The 20,088-nt window shown below is 36.1% G+C and overlaps 2 protein-coding genes across 3 annotated transcripts in view; both read right to left on the bottom strand.

The window, feature by feature from the left end:
- The window catches only part of LOC131690418 (neurogenic protein mastermind), a 337,622-nt gene that overhangs the window by 210,065 nt on the left and 107,469 nt on the right, over window positions 1–20,088 (bottom strand). The gene's annotated exons all lie outside the window — the stretch shown is intronic.
- On the bottom strand, window positions 950–1,438 carry LOC131690425 (uncharacterized). Its single transcript, XM_058976173.1, has one exon. It carries the CDS (start codon window positions 1,378–1,380, stop codon window positions 1,063–1,065), a length of 318 nt encoding a protein of 105 aa, XP_058832156.1. The 5' UTR covers window positions 1,381–1,438; the 3' UTR covers window positions 950–1,062.

The raw sequence follows: 20,088 nt of genomic DNA, 5'->3' as shown, positions 1-20,088 counted from the left end.
CGAATGAAACATAAGAACAATAAAAAAAATTTCACATGAAAAATAAAAAACAAGAAAATTATATTCAAGGATCGAAAATCATAGGAAAAAATGAGAAATAAAAAACTAAAACATAATACAAAAAGTAAAAATGAAATATATAAATTCAAAATTTAAAAAAAAGAAAAACTAGAAAAAGAGAATAACAAAATATATAAAAAAAATAGAATTTTGAACTTAAAATTTTAAATAAAAAAATTAAAATTAAAAACTAAATAATGAAACAGTGAAGATAAACCAAACAAAAATATAATTTGCGAATACAACATTTAAAATTGAAAATTTTAAAAATACAAAGCGATAATCGAAAATTAACAATCGAAAATCAAAAATCTAGAATGCAAAATTTCAAAACTAATTATCAATAATTGAAAAAATAGAAACAAGGGCATTTATTATTTTTTGTTTACGGGCTTTTAGCCAGACCAGGTCAGGTTAAAAAATTTTCTATCCCCATGTGCGGGGATGGAGAATCGAACCCAGGTGAGTTGAGTAAACGGGAAGCGTGCTAAGTACGTTACAAAATAAAAATTTGGAAATGAAAAAAGTGCAATAAGAAAACAATATAATAGATGAAAAATAGTAAATAGAATAGAAAAAACAAAAGAGACAATAAAAATGAAAAAATAGAAAAGAGAAAACAGAAAACAACAAATAACAAAAAGAGAGTAGAAAATAGAAAAAAAACACAAAAAATAGAAAAGAGGGATTAAAAATAAAAACTAAAAAACAAAAAGAACGAAAAATGAAAAATACAAATTAAAAAATAGTAAAAAGTGAATCGAGATTAAAAATGAAAAACAAAAAATAGAAGATTGAGACTGAGCTGAAGTGACTGAAAACCATTGAGAGCTGTCAGCAGAATTTCACTAGATGACATTTCTCATCAAAACAAAGTATTTACTAAGCACGTAATTATTAAATCCCTTTCAAAGAAAAACACATCCACACTTTTAATTGCAATAACCTAACACAAAATTCATTCCGATTTTCGCATGAAAAATGCTAAAAACACGGCTATCCTTAACACTTCTCCTCCTTCGTCATCTGCAACTTCGACGTACCGGTTCCGTCAGCCTGCGCCGTACACTGCAGCAGCTGCCGGTTGGTGTAGGTGCGCCCATCGTTACCGCAAACCGGCCGATCAACGATCGGAACGATACAGATCGATTCCTTAATGGTAGCCACTTTCTCGTGGATCAGCTCGGCCAGAGTATCGTACACAAAGTCCATCCGCGATTCGACATCCTTCATTTTGGACCATTCGTCGACAGCGCCCCGGGCCTGGCCTACTACTGCGGCTGAGGTAACAAGCAATAGCGTTAGAGCGATTGACGGCATCACTGATTGATGTTTTCTGCTTCGAAAGCAACAACGAGCTCGGAGTTTTTGGGGAAGTACAAATAGCGACTGATGGTGCTGTGAGTTACCGGGGCCGGTTTTTGTACCGTTGGACGGGTGCGGTTTGGTCAAGTTCAAGCCTGATTAGCGTGGTGTTCGCTTGTTAGGAAGTCCTTTGTTTTGGTTTCGGTTAGTTTGGCGAAACGAATGCGCTTAACTAGGGTGGATTATTTTATTTTGTGCCGTGATTTACTAAGTCAGTGTAACAACGGAACAGATCGAAAATCAATAAATGGAATAGCGGGATTAAATATCCGTGGAAAACATTTCTGCTCTTCTGATAGGAATCGAACCTAGCACACTTGTCGATTGCGGTGATAACACATTACCGATATTTATAACCCAGATCTGTAATTTGAGAACAATCAATAACTCACACTGGCAGTGACGGCTATTTCAACTAGGATGAGGCCATAAACTTGAAAAAACAGTCACCTGGCACACCGGAACAACTGCTGGAAATATACAGACGTCGGATTTGTTTGAATGTGTCAAAACCATCCGACAGTCAATTGATCAACTTCCAAACAGCAAATCGATCTTCTATTTCCCAACATAGCACCGTTGTCGATGACAACGCATTCTAGTTTTTGTGGCCAACTACGATCAGCAGTAATAAACCGCTTTTATGTCTATACGGACTGGCTTTTAAATTATCTACTCACGCTGGTTGTCCCAAAAACATCAGTTGCACATTTGACTCGCGTGCAAATGTGCTTCTCTAATCGAAAAGAGCTGTGGAGGGGGGGGGGGGGGGTCGGTAATACCTCATAATAAAATGTACACGAACGTCCAACTCACCTGTAGAAAGAAAAGAGAGAGAGAGAAAAAAAAGAAAATAGTAAAAACAAGTCAATAATGAGCTAAAAGCAGTCAGGAAAATAGGTTAACGAAACGTCATAAATGATTTAATATTACCCCGTCCACACGGAACAGAAGATGCTGCGAAAGAAGGGACCAAACACATTACCATCAATTTTTCTTGCTAGGGAAAGGGCTTAAGGGAGGGGAGGGTGAAGGGACGATTGCAGCAAGACCAACGCTCCCTTACTGGTTGGGTCTTCTGCGGCACATCGCGAAAAAGTGTATTTACTTAGTAATGGATAAGGGCTGTCGGGAGGCTATTATTGAATGTAGTATCGTAAACATTGATTGGCTGCGAGTTGCATCCTTCGTTTTGTTTTAATACTTTATTAATTTCTAGGTTTCGCGTTTCTTTATTTCCATTGCTTAAACTATATTTTTACGGCTTGAACGTCTCAGGGGGTCACAGCACTCTGCGAATGTAAGATGTCATAAAACGGATTTATTTTAATGGTTTACCATTTCATTCATTTTCACGATTTGATTAGATTTTCATTCTCTGGAAAAAAAATCTTGTTGAAAGCTACAAGTTTCAGATTTTGAGGATTTCGAGCATTTTGGAAAATATTGAGAATCACAGAAATTTTGAAAATGTTGATAAAATTAGAGAAGTATGTGAAAAACAACGATAAGTTCGTAATACAGACACTTTAAACATAGACTAACGAAATGTCAAAAAGTGCAGCAAAACGAGCATGATGGTTTTGTAAGGGGAAGTATAGGAGGAAGTTTATGCAAAGCTTATGGGATCTTCAGTGATGTCAGTTTACATTTATGGTAGTTAATTTTACTGTTTTTGTATCCGTAAATCTGTATAGAAAGTGTCTGTAGTTCGTAATACCTGGGAAACAATTGAAGAGTCGCGGCTGCCCCGAGAACTGTTTATAAAAATCGACATCTTCTAACGGAATAATGTTTTCGTGATATCATATTTATAGACTTGGTGTCTTCAGCATAGTTGTTGATGATGTTATTTAAAACAACTTTGTTGAGAGCTACATGAATGTAGCATATCGAAATATTCCTAAACAATATTTAGGAAGCGTTAGAATCTTCTACCATGATTAGAATGTGAATTTTATTGTTTATAAACAGCAGAACAGCTTTACCATGATCAGTAATATCAGAATCACATATATTAATGGTTTTCTTTCAGATATAGTCTAATATATTGCGACACTCTGAATATACCGAGTATTCATGTCTTCAACAAAGTTGTTTGAGATAGCATTTTCGAAAACTTTGATGAAGACATTCAGTCTTCAACTACATTTGCTTGAAGAATAAATTCTCTATAATAACTGCTAGGAGAAATACGCGTCAAAGTTGTTTTATCAGCAGAGGTGTTGTATTACGTTGTAAAATTATTCAATGATACTAATTTTTCTTGATAGTCTCATAACGATGGCTACCGTCGCACAGTGCACAGTGGGAAAAAAGTATCAAAAACGCGACTTTACTCAATAGCTTGATAGAAGGCTAAGTGTTGTAATCAATAATGAATACTTCTTATGTAAAAATGTCTGGGGAGTCGATTGCAGGTATTTAAAATGACCGTAAAGTACGCTATCATGCCCGTTTTGCCCCAATTCTCCGTTTCGTTTGAGTTTATTTTCAAAACTGAATATATAACTCGGAAAAAAGTTGGAAACGGCTGACACAAATTGATATTTATTATGTAAACAAGTCCAGAAAATTGATTGAAGGCATTTAGAATCTTTTCACGAAACGTATACACCCATTTTACCCCAATTCTCCGCAAAACTAAAGTTTGAAGTTAATCCTGCCTTTATATTTCGGTAAAAGGCTATATGCGACTGATCAAAAGTGATGATTCTTATGTATAAAAATCCAGGTTATCGTTTGAATATAGTTAGACTGGTCGCCCGAAACGTATGTACCCGTTTTACCCCAATTCTTCCCCTAACTCAAGTATAAAATCAAACCAGGCTCTACATTTCAGAAAGAGGCTGAATGCGGTTGATCAAAAGTAGTATTTCTAATGCAAAAAATTCTGGGAAATCGATTGAAGATAGTTAGAATGGCCGCACGAAACATATGTACCCGTTTTACCCCAAATCTTCCCATATTTCAAGTGGAAAGTTAAACCTGACTGTGCTTCTCGAAAAGAGGCTGAGGGTGACTTATGAAAAGAAGTAATCCCTATGTAGAAAAATCCAGAGAATCAGTTGAAGATAGTTGGAATGACAGCACGAAACGTATGTATCTGTTTTACCCCAATTATTCACATAAGGTATGTGTGAAGTAATGTCTTACTCGTTATTTCCGAAACAAGCTGAAACCGGCTGATTAAAAGTAACTTTTTTATGTTAAATAGTCCAGGGAATTGATTGAAGATAGTTCGAATGACTGGACAAAATATGTGTACCCGTTTTACCCCAAATTTTGAAGTTAAACCTGGCTGTACCTCTCGGGAAGCGGCTGAATGCGGCTAATGAAAAGTAGTTATTCTTAGGTATAAAATTCCGGGGAATCGATTGGAGATAGCTAGTATGACCGCACGAAACGTGTATACCCGTTTTACCCCAATTCTTCACGTAATGTATGTGTGAAGTAATACCTTACTCATCATTTCAAAAACAGGCTGAACGCGAATTTTTTGTACATAAGAATTACTATTTTTCATCAGTTGCAGTCAGCCTCTTTCAGAGAAGTACAGCCAGGTTTAACTTCATATTTGAGTTATCAGAGGAACTTAGGGTAAAACGGGTACACATGTTTCGTGCGGATATTCTAGCTACCTTCAATTCATTTCCTGAAGTATTTAACATAAAAAATTACTTTTTATCAGCCGCTTTCAGCCTCTTTCTGAAATGTTAGGTAAGTATAATCACACACAAGTGTAAGGGACAGAATTGGGGTAAAACGGGTCAACACGTTTCGTGCGGTCATTCCAAGTATTTTCAATCGATTCCCTGAACTGATTTACACAAAAGAAACTACTTTGGTGAGCCGCTTACAGCCTCTTGCTGAAATAATGAGTAATAGGTATAACTTCACACATACATTATGTGAAGAATTGGGGTAAGACGGGTATACACGTTTCGTACGGTCATTCTATTTTCATTCGATTTCCCGGAAATTTTTACATAGGAATTTCTACGTTTCATCAGCCGCATTCAGCTTCATTCGGAGAAGCAGAGCTAGGTTTAACCTCACACTTGAGCTATGGGAAGAATTGGGGTAAAACGGATATACACGTTTCGCGCGGTTATTCTAACTATCTCCAATCGATTGCCGGAATTTTGTACAAAAGAATTACTATTTTTCATCAGCCGCATTGATTCTAAATGTCCGTGAGATGATTCTAAATGTCTTCAATCGATTTTCTGGACTTTTTTACCTAAGACATATCAATTTGTGTCAGCCGTTTCCAACTTTCTTTTGAGTAATATATTCAGGTTTGAAAATAAACTCAAACGAAAAGGAGAATTGGAGCAAAACGGGCATGATAGCGTACCGTGCGGTCATTGTAAATACTAGCAATCAATTTTTCAGCCCTTTTTACATAAGAAAAACCTTACCTGGCAAACGACATTCAACCTTTTCAAAAAAAGTCGCGTTTTGGGTTCATTTTTCCCACTGTGCAATGGTTTATTTTGTCAAAAGCGTGCTATCTATTAATTACGCCTAAACCGTTGAATTTGGATCAAATGACGTCTTCGAAGGAATTGGTGGACATTAGAAGCCCTTCATATGGTTTTGTTATTTTAATGATTAATCTCCCTAAAAGTGAGATCTGTTTACCAATTTTCTTAAAAGTGTCCTCGGCAATGTTGTAGAGCAAGATTTTGCCAACAACTTTGCTGAAGACACAAAGTCTTTATGTTCGATATCTTCAACATTATAACTGGTTATTTGTGGATGATCCCATTAAAACCAATATATTAATATAACTTTTTAAACATCTTTCTGACAAGTTCGGTATATTCCGTAAAATGGTTTGAATTATCAAAATGGACAACTTTCTATATTACAACAATGGATAATTTTGAATAATATAAAATACAAAAATTTTGCAATTTTTGAAAAATTAAGTGTTTAAAATGGTTATTGGTTGTTAACTTGGGAACGGCTGAGTGTACGTTAATAGTGTTTTCGGGCTACTCATCAAAAATTGCAAGGTTTGTCATTTGCTGCTATGATTTTCGTGATTAATCCTCCTATAAATGAGATTTTTCAACTAATTTTTTTTAGTAAATGAATTGAGCTAACGATTTTAGAAAAGTTGTGGAGATTGCTTTCGTTAATATTTTTACTGAATACATGAAGTCTCTTGTTAAATGCTCAAGAAGTTATAGCTCGTTATATTTGTATGACCCCCAAAACTATTTTTTAGAATATCTTTGCAATTATTATTCCTACGACATTCATATATTCTACGAAGTTATTTCAATCATCAAAATACATAATTTTTGTTATCGCTTATTTTTTGTATCTCAAGTATTTTTGAAGGTAATGGACATTTTTCGAATAACAATAGTTTTTTTCAAATCATCTATAACTCTACTGGAGACAACGAAAGACAAGTGAACTCTATTGAGTTTTATAGTGTTGATTTAGCATTTCTAATTGCATCTAGAGGTGGCTGTCCGTTTTTGCCAGTTCAAAAGTTATTACTTTTAAGTCGAGAGAGATAGATAGGTCTCTTCTGGAAAGATATATCTTAATAAAACATACAACTTTTTGGAACATGCCGAAGATTTATCTACGATATTTAAGAAGTTATGTCGAAGAAACGTTTTTAAAGGGTCATTCACAAACAACGGTCAGTAACTTCGAGTGTGCTATAAATAGAGATTTTTGGTTTTCAGTAAAGATGTTCGCAAAAACAAGTTGTTGAACATTTCTCAAGACTTCATCTTGTTTTTCATACCTTGAAAAAATTGTAGCAAATATCTAACTTCAATGGGGTTTAATCATTAATAAACTATATCATCAAAATGAAGGACTTGGATCATCATAAAACATCCTAGAAGACAATATTACTGTACGCTTTACCGTTTTCGCGTGAATATTTTTTCGCACGTTTTTGACGAAAAAAACCACTGTGCGTCGGTAGGGTTACCATCCCTCCAGATTTGACACGGAAACTCCGGTATTTTGAAGGTGATCTCTAGCCTTTAGTTTTACATCAATTTCTTCGGGTCTGGAAAATTTTACCTTTTCTAGTACCTCAATCAATTTGCCTCTTAGCAATATGTTTTATGAATGTAAGTAGGACTTTTACCACTTGGTTTTAGATTTATTTAGCCTGTCCTACCCTTTGATTTAAGGCCACGATGCGTCTTCCAGATATTTCGGATTTCGTACACAAAACAATAATAATGAAAACTAACTTTGATATAATCCAGCCAGACAGGTCAACATCAAACGAGTTGTTTCAGTATTACGTTGGTTGCTCCACCTGCGGTTGTTAACCCATTCATGCCCATGTTGTTTGTGGACAACAACGTTTTGAAACAGCAATAACTTTTGATTGAGACGAGATTTGCTCACAAAAACAAGTAAAGCTCATTAATGTGATTATTGCCTATAATTTGAGTATCAACAGTTACAAGGATCAGCTCTACAATTGAAGTTATTGCAATTAGTCTGATTGGATTCCAATGGACCAGTGCTGCCAGGGACAGTTTACGTTGACGACGTAAAATGATTTTTTCATATACCTTCATTATGGCGCAATATTACTGAAAACTGTTAAAACTTATCAATTTAGACTGTCGTTGGCTACGTTTTCCACGTAATTGGACTATTGTAATTATTCTAGGAGAATTGTATTGAGCAATAGAAGGTAAAAATTGAGCAGCTTCTAGCACTGCAAAGGAAGCACCTATCTTTATGAAAAAAGGCTTTTCGTGTTTCTTGACCCCACCGTTCTCAAGGAAAAATAGTTTTGAAACCCTGCATGCACTAGAAAAAAGTTGGGCATGAAAGGGTTAAATGCTATAACTTTCGAAGTAGCACTCGGAAAATTATAATTTATACCATTTATTAAAGAAAAAGTTCTTAACATTTAAAAGAAAGTATCTTCGTTTACCAAAATAGAGGAAGGTGGAGTTTTGGGACGTTTTGTCCAAAAATCCCTTTTCTCAATAACCATTCTGCTCTATGCTGCAAATCATACATATTTTGCTGCTTTTGAAATTTAAAAACGTCACAGAAATCGAACGGAATTATTGCTTTATCAGAATACGAGAAGTTGGGGTCATTTTCTCGTGCATATATCCCTAATATTCTTGAACTATTTTTTTTATACGTACCTTATTGAACGTGAAAAAATTAAAGGAACAAAATAGAAGATTTACCATCGGTAAAATTCAGAAACGCTCTGCACTCTTGTTAGCTGTGAAGCAAAGGAATACTCCACAGCGAGAGTGGTAGGTGCCTTTGTACTCGGTTATTCGAAGAAGTGAATTTCTACACCTAACTAAATCGACAAAATTGTACACAACTGCGAAAAATTTAGAGTTTTATATGAAAAGCACAGAACAGTTACGCGAAACAAAGAATTCTTTGGCGAAAATAAGTCAATTATGGTTAATTTTACAAGAAGTGCTGAATTGATACCCTGCCGAGTTACAGAAGGAATGAAAGAGTACACACTTGACTCCTTTTCGCTAATTAGGTAAAAAGGAAAGGGACCCTGAAAACATTCTTCTTAGTAAATTTTTCAATTTGTTTTTTTTTATATTTTAACGACATCAAATTAGCTAGAGATTACTGTGTAGGGAAAGTTATGAAAATTGGAGCCATAGTACTCAAGTGAGAGCAAGGATATGAAGTAAACAGATCGGAAAACTAGAAGTGGCAGGGTCATTATAACAGGCTTAATATCGTACGGGCTTAATCTTTGTCTTCTGCTAATGAGGGTCGAGCTTAGGCAGTATAACTACGAATCACCCGAGTTCACTAGCATGTGTCCTGGTATCGATAGACGTGTCCATCTTTACCGTGACTTTTCAATTTGTTCTAAGTGGAGTGAGTGAGTAAGGCGTCTGTCACGTCTCCAATTCTTATTTTAACTTGCCTAACAGACCCTTTTGTGACAGGTCGGCAAAGATGCGTCTAACAGGAATTCAAAATTTTCGTTAACACAACAAGCAAATAGTAAACAAAACAATAATTGTTTAATTTGATGTTGTTGCTTAGCGGAAAAAGTGGCCGGTTTCTTCTAACCTGCCAGGATAACAACGGTTGCTGGTTGTTTCTGCTAGCTACTTCGGTAGCACTTCTTATATGTTAGCTAGGCAATCGACAGATCACTAAATCCTAAAATTGTTTTTTATCATCCGTGACGGTTTCGACTTTTCCGTACTGCGACATGAAATGTTTCATAGTCATATCGAAGCGAGTGATGTCAGGCCATGTAATCATTCCTTGATTTTGTAATTTTCTATACACACTGGGATCTTGATTCTACTGCGTTACACGTTGTTATGCGAAATTAATATTTTTTCATTGGCTAATTTGTTGTACGTTATAAGTAATGTGTTTAATATGATAGAACTGGATAAAGTCGACCTCCGTAGGCCTAAGTCTTCATCTTTGGTAAATGTACCACATCTAGAATAGTCGTTGAAATATAAGATGATTGTAGCCGACCGAATATTTGAGATGTGAAACAATTTTTATAGATGGAAATGAAGCTCAGGCTTACGGAAGTCGTATTTATCCAGTTTGGTGATATCAAACACACAGTACTGAAAATTTTCAACAACTTAGCCCAGGAAAAAACCAAACAAGCTGTTGTAACACACGGTTGAATGTAACAGCCTCAAGAACCTCGTGTATATGAACAATGATCCCATACGATCACTTTTTGTTTACGGGATTCACTGAACTAGATTGACTACCAAGGGCATGAATCGGAGTAACGGTTTCTTTTGTTCTCCTGATACGCAAGATTAAAGTAACTGTTTTTGCTACTCACTCTGCGCTGGCGCACCGTGGTCTTTAACCAAAAATGAGGGTCACAGATATTTGCTAGCTTGCGGTGACGTTACCCTCCTGCGGTGTTTAATGGAATTTAGCAGCGCGTTTAATTATATTCATATTAACTTTTCTCATTTTGGAAGGTTTTAGAAGACCTTTTTATTATGCATCAGTAAAATAATATTTTTGGCCTGAGAACTTATGGAATTTTGAGTAAGTTTGCTGAAAATATTATTTACCTATACATTGATCGCCCGTTTCAATATATATGTAAATAATATCTTCATCAAAGTTACTCCAAATTAGTTATTGCATAAGTTCGCCCTGTTTTTATTAACCCCATGGTGTATTTTATGCTGACAAAATGGGGACAATAAAAAAAAACGGGAATCTTTATTTTTATTAAACGGAAGCTGTTAAAACATCTTCTTCACTCCCTAGACATAGCTTCATAACCCTTTATGATTATTTGGTATAAATTTCCCTTTCTTCATGTGGAAAATTTAAATAAAAATTGATTTGTTTTATTTTCGGCTTATATTTTATATGAGTCTGATAAAATTGGGGTAGACAATGTCGTGGATTGATAAATATGGGTCTTCACTGTATACTGTTTTTGACGTTTTCTCTTAACTGTATATTTTTTCGATTATAGAGGTTACAACCTTAGGATCATTCGTCTTTTATTCAGACTACAGAATTTCTTTAGAATATCTCTACCCTTATTGGTGAGGTTTGGAATCGAACCTAGGTGATCTCCGTACAAGGAACTCGATTTACCAACTGCGCAATATACTCCTAGACAGTGAATTTCTATCATTTAAACTTGTTATTATTTTCTACACACAAATTTAAATTGTCAGCTTTGGGATGTTACCGAATATTTCATGCAGAGTATTGATAAAGTACTCAAAAAGTTAGTATAAATATATACATAAATAGTATCTTCAGCAGTTACTCCAAATTAACTTAAAAAATAAGGGCGGTAAACGTTCTAGGTACGTTACCAGTTTTCGTGAAACTTTGCTGAATAAACCTAATCACGAAAGCGTCATCGCCAGTCAGAGAATACTTTTGATCGTTTCATTTGGGTTTGGAATCACTGTGCTACAGAAATAAAAGTAACGGTTTGTTAACTATTCAGACAATGCACGCAAGATAAGAGCATTTGTCTCTATCGTTTGCTTTGTGTTGGATCGAGCACAAGAAGAAAATTGACTGAGAATTGAGTCCGTTGTCTTCGGAAGTTGAAAACAGACCAATGAACAACTGCTAGTCAGATAAGATCTGCACTTTCAAGGGGAACTTGGCCCTAAACACACTGCTCTATCATCGTTGTGTTGTGATATTTATTACGAAATATGGTTTGGTGACATCCACAGAGCTGAAAATTTTACGACAAAATGGCAAACTACGCTTTAAGCACCGGATATCAGAACGCATTCGTAGATATACACATTAAGTATATCTTCGAAGATCAGGAATAAATGTGCCAGAGTACAGATTTCAGGGACCAGTACTCAGGTACAGTGCTCTGGATCTAATTCAGATTCTAGGTTCAGATTTCCCTACGTTCCCTATGAATCCGTTCGTCACAGTTATAGTTTTACTGTTCAGTAAGGCAGAGTCCAGAGTACAAAAGTAAGAGTATAATGATCAGTGCAGTAAAATTTCATTTCATTCAATCGAAACTGAATGAACGCAGTCAATCAGTCGTCTACGGTAGCATTCACATTCATTTAACGCATCAGTTGCTGTTGATCTGAAGCTGGGTTCATGGCACTTCACTCACCGCTGCTTTCAAATGAGTCGCAATTCATATTCAACCTCCTTCGTTTGATCCTCTCAAATGAATAGATCCGCTTTCAATTTACCCAGTGAGCACCAGTCAAATGAGATCCGGGTAAACCTAAGACAAAAAGAGACAACTGGCTTCGTATTTTTGGTTATCATGCCTTTCTTGTGCCAGATGACAGATGAGTGTATGCAGCTAGCGAGGTTGGCAGTGCAGCCAATTTATTTGTCATATTTAGATATGTTGCTATAATACACATAATAATGACTGTTTTATTGACACACATTTCGCCAACATTTCTCTGGTACTAATCAATCCAACATTTTTATCACATACTACATGTTTTTAGAAAATTTGGTCAGCATAACAGCCTATTCATCAGAAACAAATTTGCAACAAAAATATTATAGAGATGAACGTACTACCAAATAACGTTTTTCATTGCAACCAGTTTCAATAAGCTGTCATTATTTTCGTCTGAACTCTGCGAATGTAAGAAATTTTGAAAAAGAAATATGATAGCCGCAGTATGATAATCAGTGTCATAATTGTACGAAGCTGTCAAATTCATTGCTAAAATCAAATATGTAATTCAGCTATTTTTTGCACCTCTACCAATAGTTTCCTGTGTACAATTCCGATGACATGGTGAAAAGGTAAAACCCTTCCACACTGGTTCTATAGGAACACATTACGAGCATAGTCTACAGATATGAGAATCTTTTCTTTTTCAGAAAGAATTCGAAAAGGTTTTGCTCGATATGGATGCTATAAATAGATCGTATCGAAGGTGGGTTTATTGATTTGAGGTAACCAAAAGGCGCCATATTGGATTGATTGATTGCAAAATGTCCTCAATCATCAGTTTCCATCATCTAGTGACCATCATTGCAAAGCGATATAGATATATAATGATCATGGTTTTTACTGTGGTGGTTACCCGAAACCGCCATCTTTGTTTTCAAAATGGCCTAAATTTATAGATTACGGTATTTTATGATTATTTTAAATGATACCCATATTGATAGTTGTTTTCACAGTTTCTTGGTCACTATAGGCCGCAATCTTGGATTTCAAAATGGCCTAACCTCCTTTCAAATGGTATCCATGTTGCCCTCATCTCTGATTTAAAAATGACTTTAACCATCGAACTTGAGCTCGAGCTTGACCTTGTTCGACCACCCCTAGCTGCTACTCCGTTATCGATCTAGACTAGCTGAAGTTGCACAGGGAATCAGCAGATAGTTATGCTTGGGATTAGGGAAACATCTTTCAATGTGCAACTCCTGTAATCCTAAAGTGTTTATTGATCAAAACCGGCGCCAGCCTGGCCCAAACGTAGATCGCGGAAGGAACGTTAGTACTACTACTGCGCACTCCACAAGTATCACGGGAGGACGATATTTGATAGTAACTAGATATCGACTCATCAACTCATGGACCGGGAACCAACGGCTTTACTTCCCTTCCGAGGGAAGATTTTGCACCTCAGAAAAATCTCAGCGAGCTCGGCTGGGATTGCACCCAGACTAACTGGGATGGGTGGCTGTCACGCTTACCACTCAACCAACTACGCCTTCATTTAAAATGACTTAAACCATCGATTTCCGTCATCTATAGCGGCCCTTACACGTTCAATATTTTCGTCAATACCAGTATTGACGATATTGTTACAATATTTCAGTCCCGTTTGAAATCCACATCGTCAATAATTTTTTTTCCATTACACGTACAATACTTTTGTCAATACACTCAAGTATTGACAAAAATATTGAACGTGTAAGGTCCGCTTATCATCTTGGACCTTTAACGAGTTCGCCCGTTTACACCTAAGTCAAGATAAGGCAACTAGTAATACGATTTCTGTATATTTCTGTATTTTGGTAGTACGTCCATCTCTATTTCAATGTTTGTGGCAAATTTGATTCTGATGAATAGACTGTTATGCGGCCAAATTTGCTAGAAACATGTAGTATATGATAAAGATGTTGGATTGATTAGTTCCAGATATATTTTGGCGAAATGTGAGTTAATAAAACAGTCATTATTATGTGTATTATAGCAACATATCTAAATATGACAAAGAAATTGGCTGCACTGCCAACCTCGCTAGTTCCATACAGTCATCTGTCAACAATTATTCAGCAGGGCACAAGAAAGGAAAGAAAACTCTTCAAGAAGAAGAGAAAGAATGGTTCGGAACATTAATTAAACAAATTTTGTCATTTTTGAGTGAATTTGTTTTATATCTGTAAAAATAAGCAAAAAAGCCCACTACGTCATTTGTTTTATTCTTTTCTTTTTCATATCCTCCTGATTCATCAGCTTCATCGAAAAAACATACAACCTCACTCATACAGAGAAAAAATGCTCGTACCTGTATCCGTCTTGAGTTGCCTCGTCTTATCATAGCCTTTACCCTATATTATTTATTATCTTGGTCGGAGTTATTTTTGTCAGTGAGTGTTCCTTCATATTCATTTGTGAGTGGTTCATTGGAATGGTTCACTTCCATTAGCTGAGACCGTGCTAATGTGAGGTTGGTGCTCAATAGAAACTAAACAGGCAAAAACGTCAAATGACCAGAACCTGTTATTCAATTGACAGTGAACTTTGAGTGACTCAAACGAAGACGGCAGCCGAACTCAACTGATATAGTGGTGGTATGTTTACAGTGAAAGGCTCGAAGTTTCACTTGAAACGATTATTTTCGTTTGAAATTGATATTTTACCGCACTGATAATGATATATCCGACGTTTAAAATAGACGCTGAGATCTCATATTTTAGTCTATCGCCAATCTTTTAAGCCCAGAAGTGGCTTGTTTGTCTTATAATGCGCCGCGTAAACGAACTGTTTTCCTCAAACTTTAAACGTCAAAACGACTCCATAATAACGCACCTGTATAAGTGTGTAGTGCAGATTTCGGACTTCGAAATTCTAATATGTAAAATTTTGGATATATTGATCTCCAGTGTCCAGAGTTAATAGTTCAGAGAGCAGACTCTAGGGACCAGAGCCCATATGTTACAGCTCAAAATCAAGGCATCACAGTTCAGAAGCCAGTTCTGAATACAATACCAAGTGTACAGATTTAATAGTCAATTTCGTAAGTCAGAGCTAGCATTGTAACGTAGCCTTATATCTGCATATAGGGCAGACTTTAAAAGCCGTTGAGCTCTATATTCTGATTTAATGCATATATAATGCCATAATAGGCGAAATATTGTACTATTGCTGTGCAGATATTAAAAGCCCGTTTTTTGCATTACTGATGCTATTATAGAGCACCAATATACAGGGTGTTTGGTTCATGATTAAGAATCTCTCGAGGGGTGATTGACTGTCGTATTTGGAGAAAAAAATTGTTCTACACATACCATCAAATTTCAACCGATACAGAGTTATTGAACTTTTTGTGTAAAAAACTTATTTGTATTAAAATACATGTAACTCAAAAAGTATACTTTGTATTTCAAATCTTTCAGTTCCATTTGAAAGGTGAGAACATTTCCAATTGAATGGTGTTCTCATATCTATCAGTTAATTAGTTTTAATTACCTTTTAGTTGTAAAGTGGTTAAAAGTTAGTGTTTTTGAGGAGGTTTTTGTTAATTTACTCAAAATAATGAATTATCATTATAGCAATATCTATTATCCAAAAGTTGGGTTTTAAAACGATTCATTATTTGTTCTTCAACATCATATTCCTATCTCTTCTCATTTCTTTGTAATTTCATTACTAAACTTTCCTGTGATCGACTTGAAAGTGCTTAAAAGACTCTAATCTAAAAAATAGGCTTTATATCGTTATTTTCAAGGTTTCATTGGAAAGCTGAGAAAATTTTCTGTCGATGTATGTACAAATATCTCTTGGTTAAAGATACTAAATGGCCTTTTACTAAGAAAACAGCTTAAAATTAGCGTTTTTCGAGGAGTTTTGTAATTATTCTAATTATTAATCAACAAAATTTATCGTTACTAATGTTCATTTGGTGCCCCTTAACATTCTCTATAACTTGTTACTTGACACTTTATCCATATCTCTTTTCATTTCGCTGCTATTTAATAGTTAACACAGCACGACCTCACCACAAATGTAGTCGGTTCGAAATCATTATTATTGCATATGAAACGATGTGATAAAAATGATTTTGCGTCGAAAGAAAAAGAGATAATTGAGTAGATGCAAAGAAAGAATTGTAGAACTTGCTAAGATGCATTATTTCTATAATAATAATGGTGATGTTTATTATTTACTATTTTAAGAAAATTAACGAAAATTCTAATAATAACACTAACTTTAAACTAATTTTCTTCTAAAAAAATGGTAAATTCATTTAACTGAAAGGTATTAATGCATTTTCCAATGTAAAATTTTCCTGGCTTTCGAATGAAAAGAAAAAAAGTACTATAAGTGCCATACTTTTTCAATTAGAGCTAGTATTACTGAGAATGAGACAAAAATATCCAAGTTTAATAACCAAAACACATGAAAACAAGAAAAGATAAATCTATCATGTCAAAGAACGAATTATGCAGCTCCTCAAGACAAACAATCTGAATTATTAAAATGATGATGTTAACTATTAAGATTTTCGAAAAATGAACGAAAAAGCGATCAAAATTATTAAATTTTAAATAAATTGCTTTCAAAAGGTTACTTAAATTCATTAACTGAAACATGTGAGGGCATCACTCAATGAGAAATTTTCTTACCTTCCCAATGAACCTAAAAGATTTGAAACACAAAATATACTTTTTGAGTTAGAGCTATTTTAAGACAAATAAGTTTTTAACACAAAAAGTTCAATAACTTTGTAACGATTGAGATTTGATGGTATGTGTAGAACGTTTTTTTTCCAACTATGACAGTCAATCACCCATCGAGAGATTCTTAATCATGAACCAAACACCCTATAGTACTGTCAAAATTAAAAACCTGTTATTGGCACTACTCATGCTAGCAGACAGCTTAATTTGTCTGTCATTTTCCGCAATGATTTTGTGACGCTTTCTTATGTTTGTTTTTCAGTATGAAAAGGGAGAAAAGTTAAATACCGGTTAGAACTCGGATTAACTGATGGAGTGAAACAATCCACATTCTCCTAGGTGCCAGTCCTGCACTCCTTTCCTGAACCAACCATAATCAAAAATAGATACAAAGTCTCTTCAACAAAGTTGTTTCTTATTCTATTCCTTACAACTTTGCTGAATACAGTTTTTAATTATTTTCATAAATGACCAAACAAAAATTTGCTTCTCAGATTTAGGGGGATTAATTACCACACTAATACTTTAATAAGACGGGGAATATTTCATAGACAAACTTTGCTGAAAGCACTATAGCTCTAAAATCGGTTTTTTTCGTGGTGAAAACAATTTCGATCACGTTGTTGCCTATTTGGAAACGCTGTGCATCGTCTCACATGGCCTCAAGTTGGTGCTAGTTACTGACGAGATGAATTCGAAACGCAAAAATCAACCTTAATTTACAGTTTTAAATAATGTTATGGCTGGAATGCGTAATATCAGCTTTATTTACGTATATAAAACTGTAAGTTATGCTACATTTAAGCATTTAGAATGCTAATGTAGAGCTCAAATGCATTGCAAATGCCGAAAGAGGATTTTATGCCATATGAGTGCTAATATGTAATCAATATAGTGCAATGGCTTAATGATTATAATTACCTGGCAGAGACCAAAGCTAAAAGCTCAGAGAATCAAAGCTTGGAACTTGAAGTTTAGAGGTTAGATCCATAGCCCAAGGCTTGCAGGCCAGAGTACCAATTTGTGTGTTTAGAGCTAAAAATCTAGGCTTGTCAGCTAAGAAGCCAGTGCAAAGAAACCGGAACTCAAAGATTAGAGTCGCATGTAAAGAATGTAGAAACTATAATTAAAAATGCAAAGCTAAGAATTTAGAGTATAGAATTTCTGTTAGAATCTTGACGGCATTTGGATTTACTGATTGAAGATGTTTTAATTTTCATAAATTATATTAGAATGAGGCTTGATAACCATTATTAACCAAACTTATTGCGAAGAAGGCCTTTTCTAATCGAACTTACCTTGCAGAAAACGGTTAAAGGAGCAATCGGTCCTGCCAAGGTTTGTCCAAAGACGGCACCCCAGAATCGAAAGGAGTGCTGCGATGAATAATAACAAAACTAAACCACAAATAAAACGAGTTTCAGGGCAAAAAATACCTAACAGGCGCGCTTGAAAATGACAAATAGCATAAGCATAATGGTAAAGTGATGAAAGAAGTAGCTTGCATTAGTCAGGTATGATACGACCTAGCATAAGAGAAACAGAGAGCGAAAAAATGACGATTGGTACGCGTTCGCTTTTAGGCGGATGGAGCGCGGCGGTGAAAAGGGGCAAATTGGACCCTTGCTCGTCGCCTCGTCCGATGATGATGGTTGGCGGAGATTGACCGCGTGCCCGGACCATGATTGAGTGAAGTTGGTGAAAAAACGGAGACGAGAGCAATAATACGAAAAAACGTTGCTCGACGTAATACCGTTAGTATTTAAATGAAGTATTAAGGGGGCACGCGGCGGTGGTTCCTCCGAGGGTCTTTGTCTGTTTGTTCTGCCGGTTCCTTCTGTGAGGTTTGTTCTTTCCAGTTCCTTTCTCTCTCCTGCTGTCGATTTACTTCGGTCATAAAAAAAGCATCGCTTATTTCTGGTGGGTTTGATGATGATGGTGGCGAAGTCTTTCAAATTTATGAATCCAGCCGATTTAGTTTCGCATCGTCGTCGTCGGTCTTCTCTTGGCAATCGCGAAAATTTGCGTGGTGTGAGCAGGTTTAATGCTGATTCAAACGCTTTTACGAGCTCCAACCAGCGATGGATTGTTTTGAACACCTGTTAGAAGGGAATCGATGATTTGCCACTTTGGTTCTGGTTCACAGATTTAAATTGATTTTTAGTAAATTTGAATTTTTTTTCGAAAGGAACATTTGAAACATAATTAAATTCTGGTATTGAAAAAGTGTTCCCATGCATTAAACAACCCCCGCCGGTTGCATTTAAACTCGTTTCAAACATGAAGTTGGTCCAATCAGCCGAAGTACAACCCCCCTCGCACTGGAAAGCCCCCGACGACCCGACCCAACCCGAAGCTTTCTGTGTCCACCACACAAATTGTAAAAGTTTCCTCCGAAAGCGACAATGGATCAGGGCAGCAGGAATTCTATCGAAGCCATTCTCATACACCTCGACTCAACGAACCACGCTCTCTTTCTTGCTCTTCCAAACCCAAAGCCTGCTTATTACGAGATTAGTAATAGTGTGGAGCGAACAAAAAAAAATAACAAGACGTCGCCAACGAGCAAAAGCTTATCGCAGCAGCAACCCAAAGCGCAAGCGAACCGAGCCAGCAAAGTTGAACGATTCGGAAGGAGAAGCTTTTCCCAGAAGCACATCAGCCAAAGTGTATAGGTTTGCTGGTACTTACTCGAACAGTACATATTGTGCAAATAGCCAACCCCCACCTCACCACCTTACACGGGGGCAGTGAGGCGCGGCGCGGCGGTCGGTGAATAGTAGGTACTTTTTGCGGGGGGATGTAAAACGAACGAGCCAAGCTCACATAAGCTTCCAGTGTCATCGGAAATCAACTTCTCTCCGTCTCTCACTAGCTCTGAGCCCCCCGCCCAAGTCTATGACCGAAAAAAGGTACCCCTCCCCTTTATAGACGCCGCCAGAGCTTGAAGCCGAAAATGAATACCGTGTCAAGTAACGCGCAAGCTTTTCGACGTGCTTCGATGCATGTGTGAAGCACACAATTCCTGAGGAGATTTGAGATTCTGCTGAAAACCGGCAAGACAAAGTTCATGATTGGTAGCACGAAGCATCAGATACGAACTTACTGAACCGAGTACGGGGCTTTATGAAGTAAGTTTGTTAATTTTTCTATGACTTTTTGTCAGTGTATAGGACAGTATTGCATATATATGGTTGGTGGGAATAAACTTTTTGAGTATACAAACGTCATATGTTTTCATCGTTAGGTTAGGGTGCCTCT

This window comes from Topomyia yanbarensis, chromosome 3 (genome assembly GCF_030247195.1).
Source record: "Topomyia yanbarensis strain Yona2022 chromosome 3, ASM3024719v1, whole genome shotgun sequence".
Lineage (NCBI taxonomy): Eukaryota > Metazoa > Arthropoda > Insecta > Diptera > Culicidae > Topomyia > Topomyia yanbarensis.
The sequence above is the reverse complement of the archived record's forward strand: the minus strand, read 5'-3'. Positions and strand labels throughout refer to the sequence as shown.

Excerpts from the sequence above, each read along its gene's own strand:
- LOC131690425 (XM_058976173.1), bottom strand. The coding sequence starts at position 1,380 with ATGCCGTCAATCGCTCTAACGCTATTGCTTGTTACCTCAGCCGCAGTA.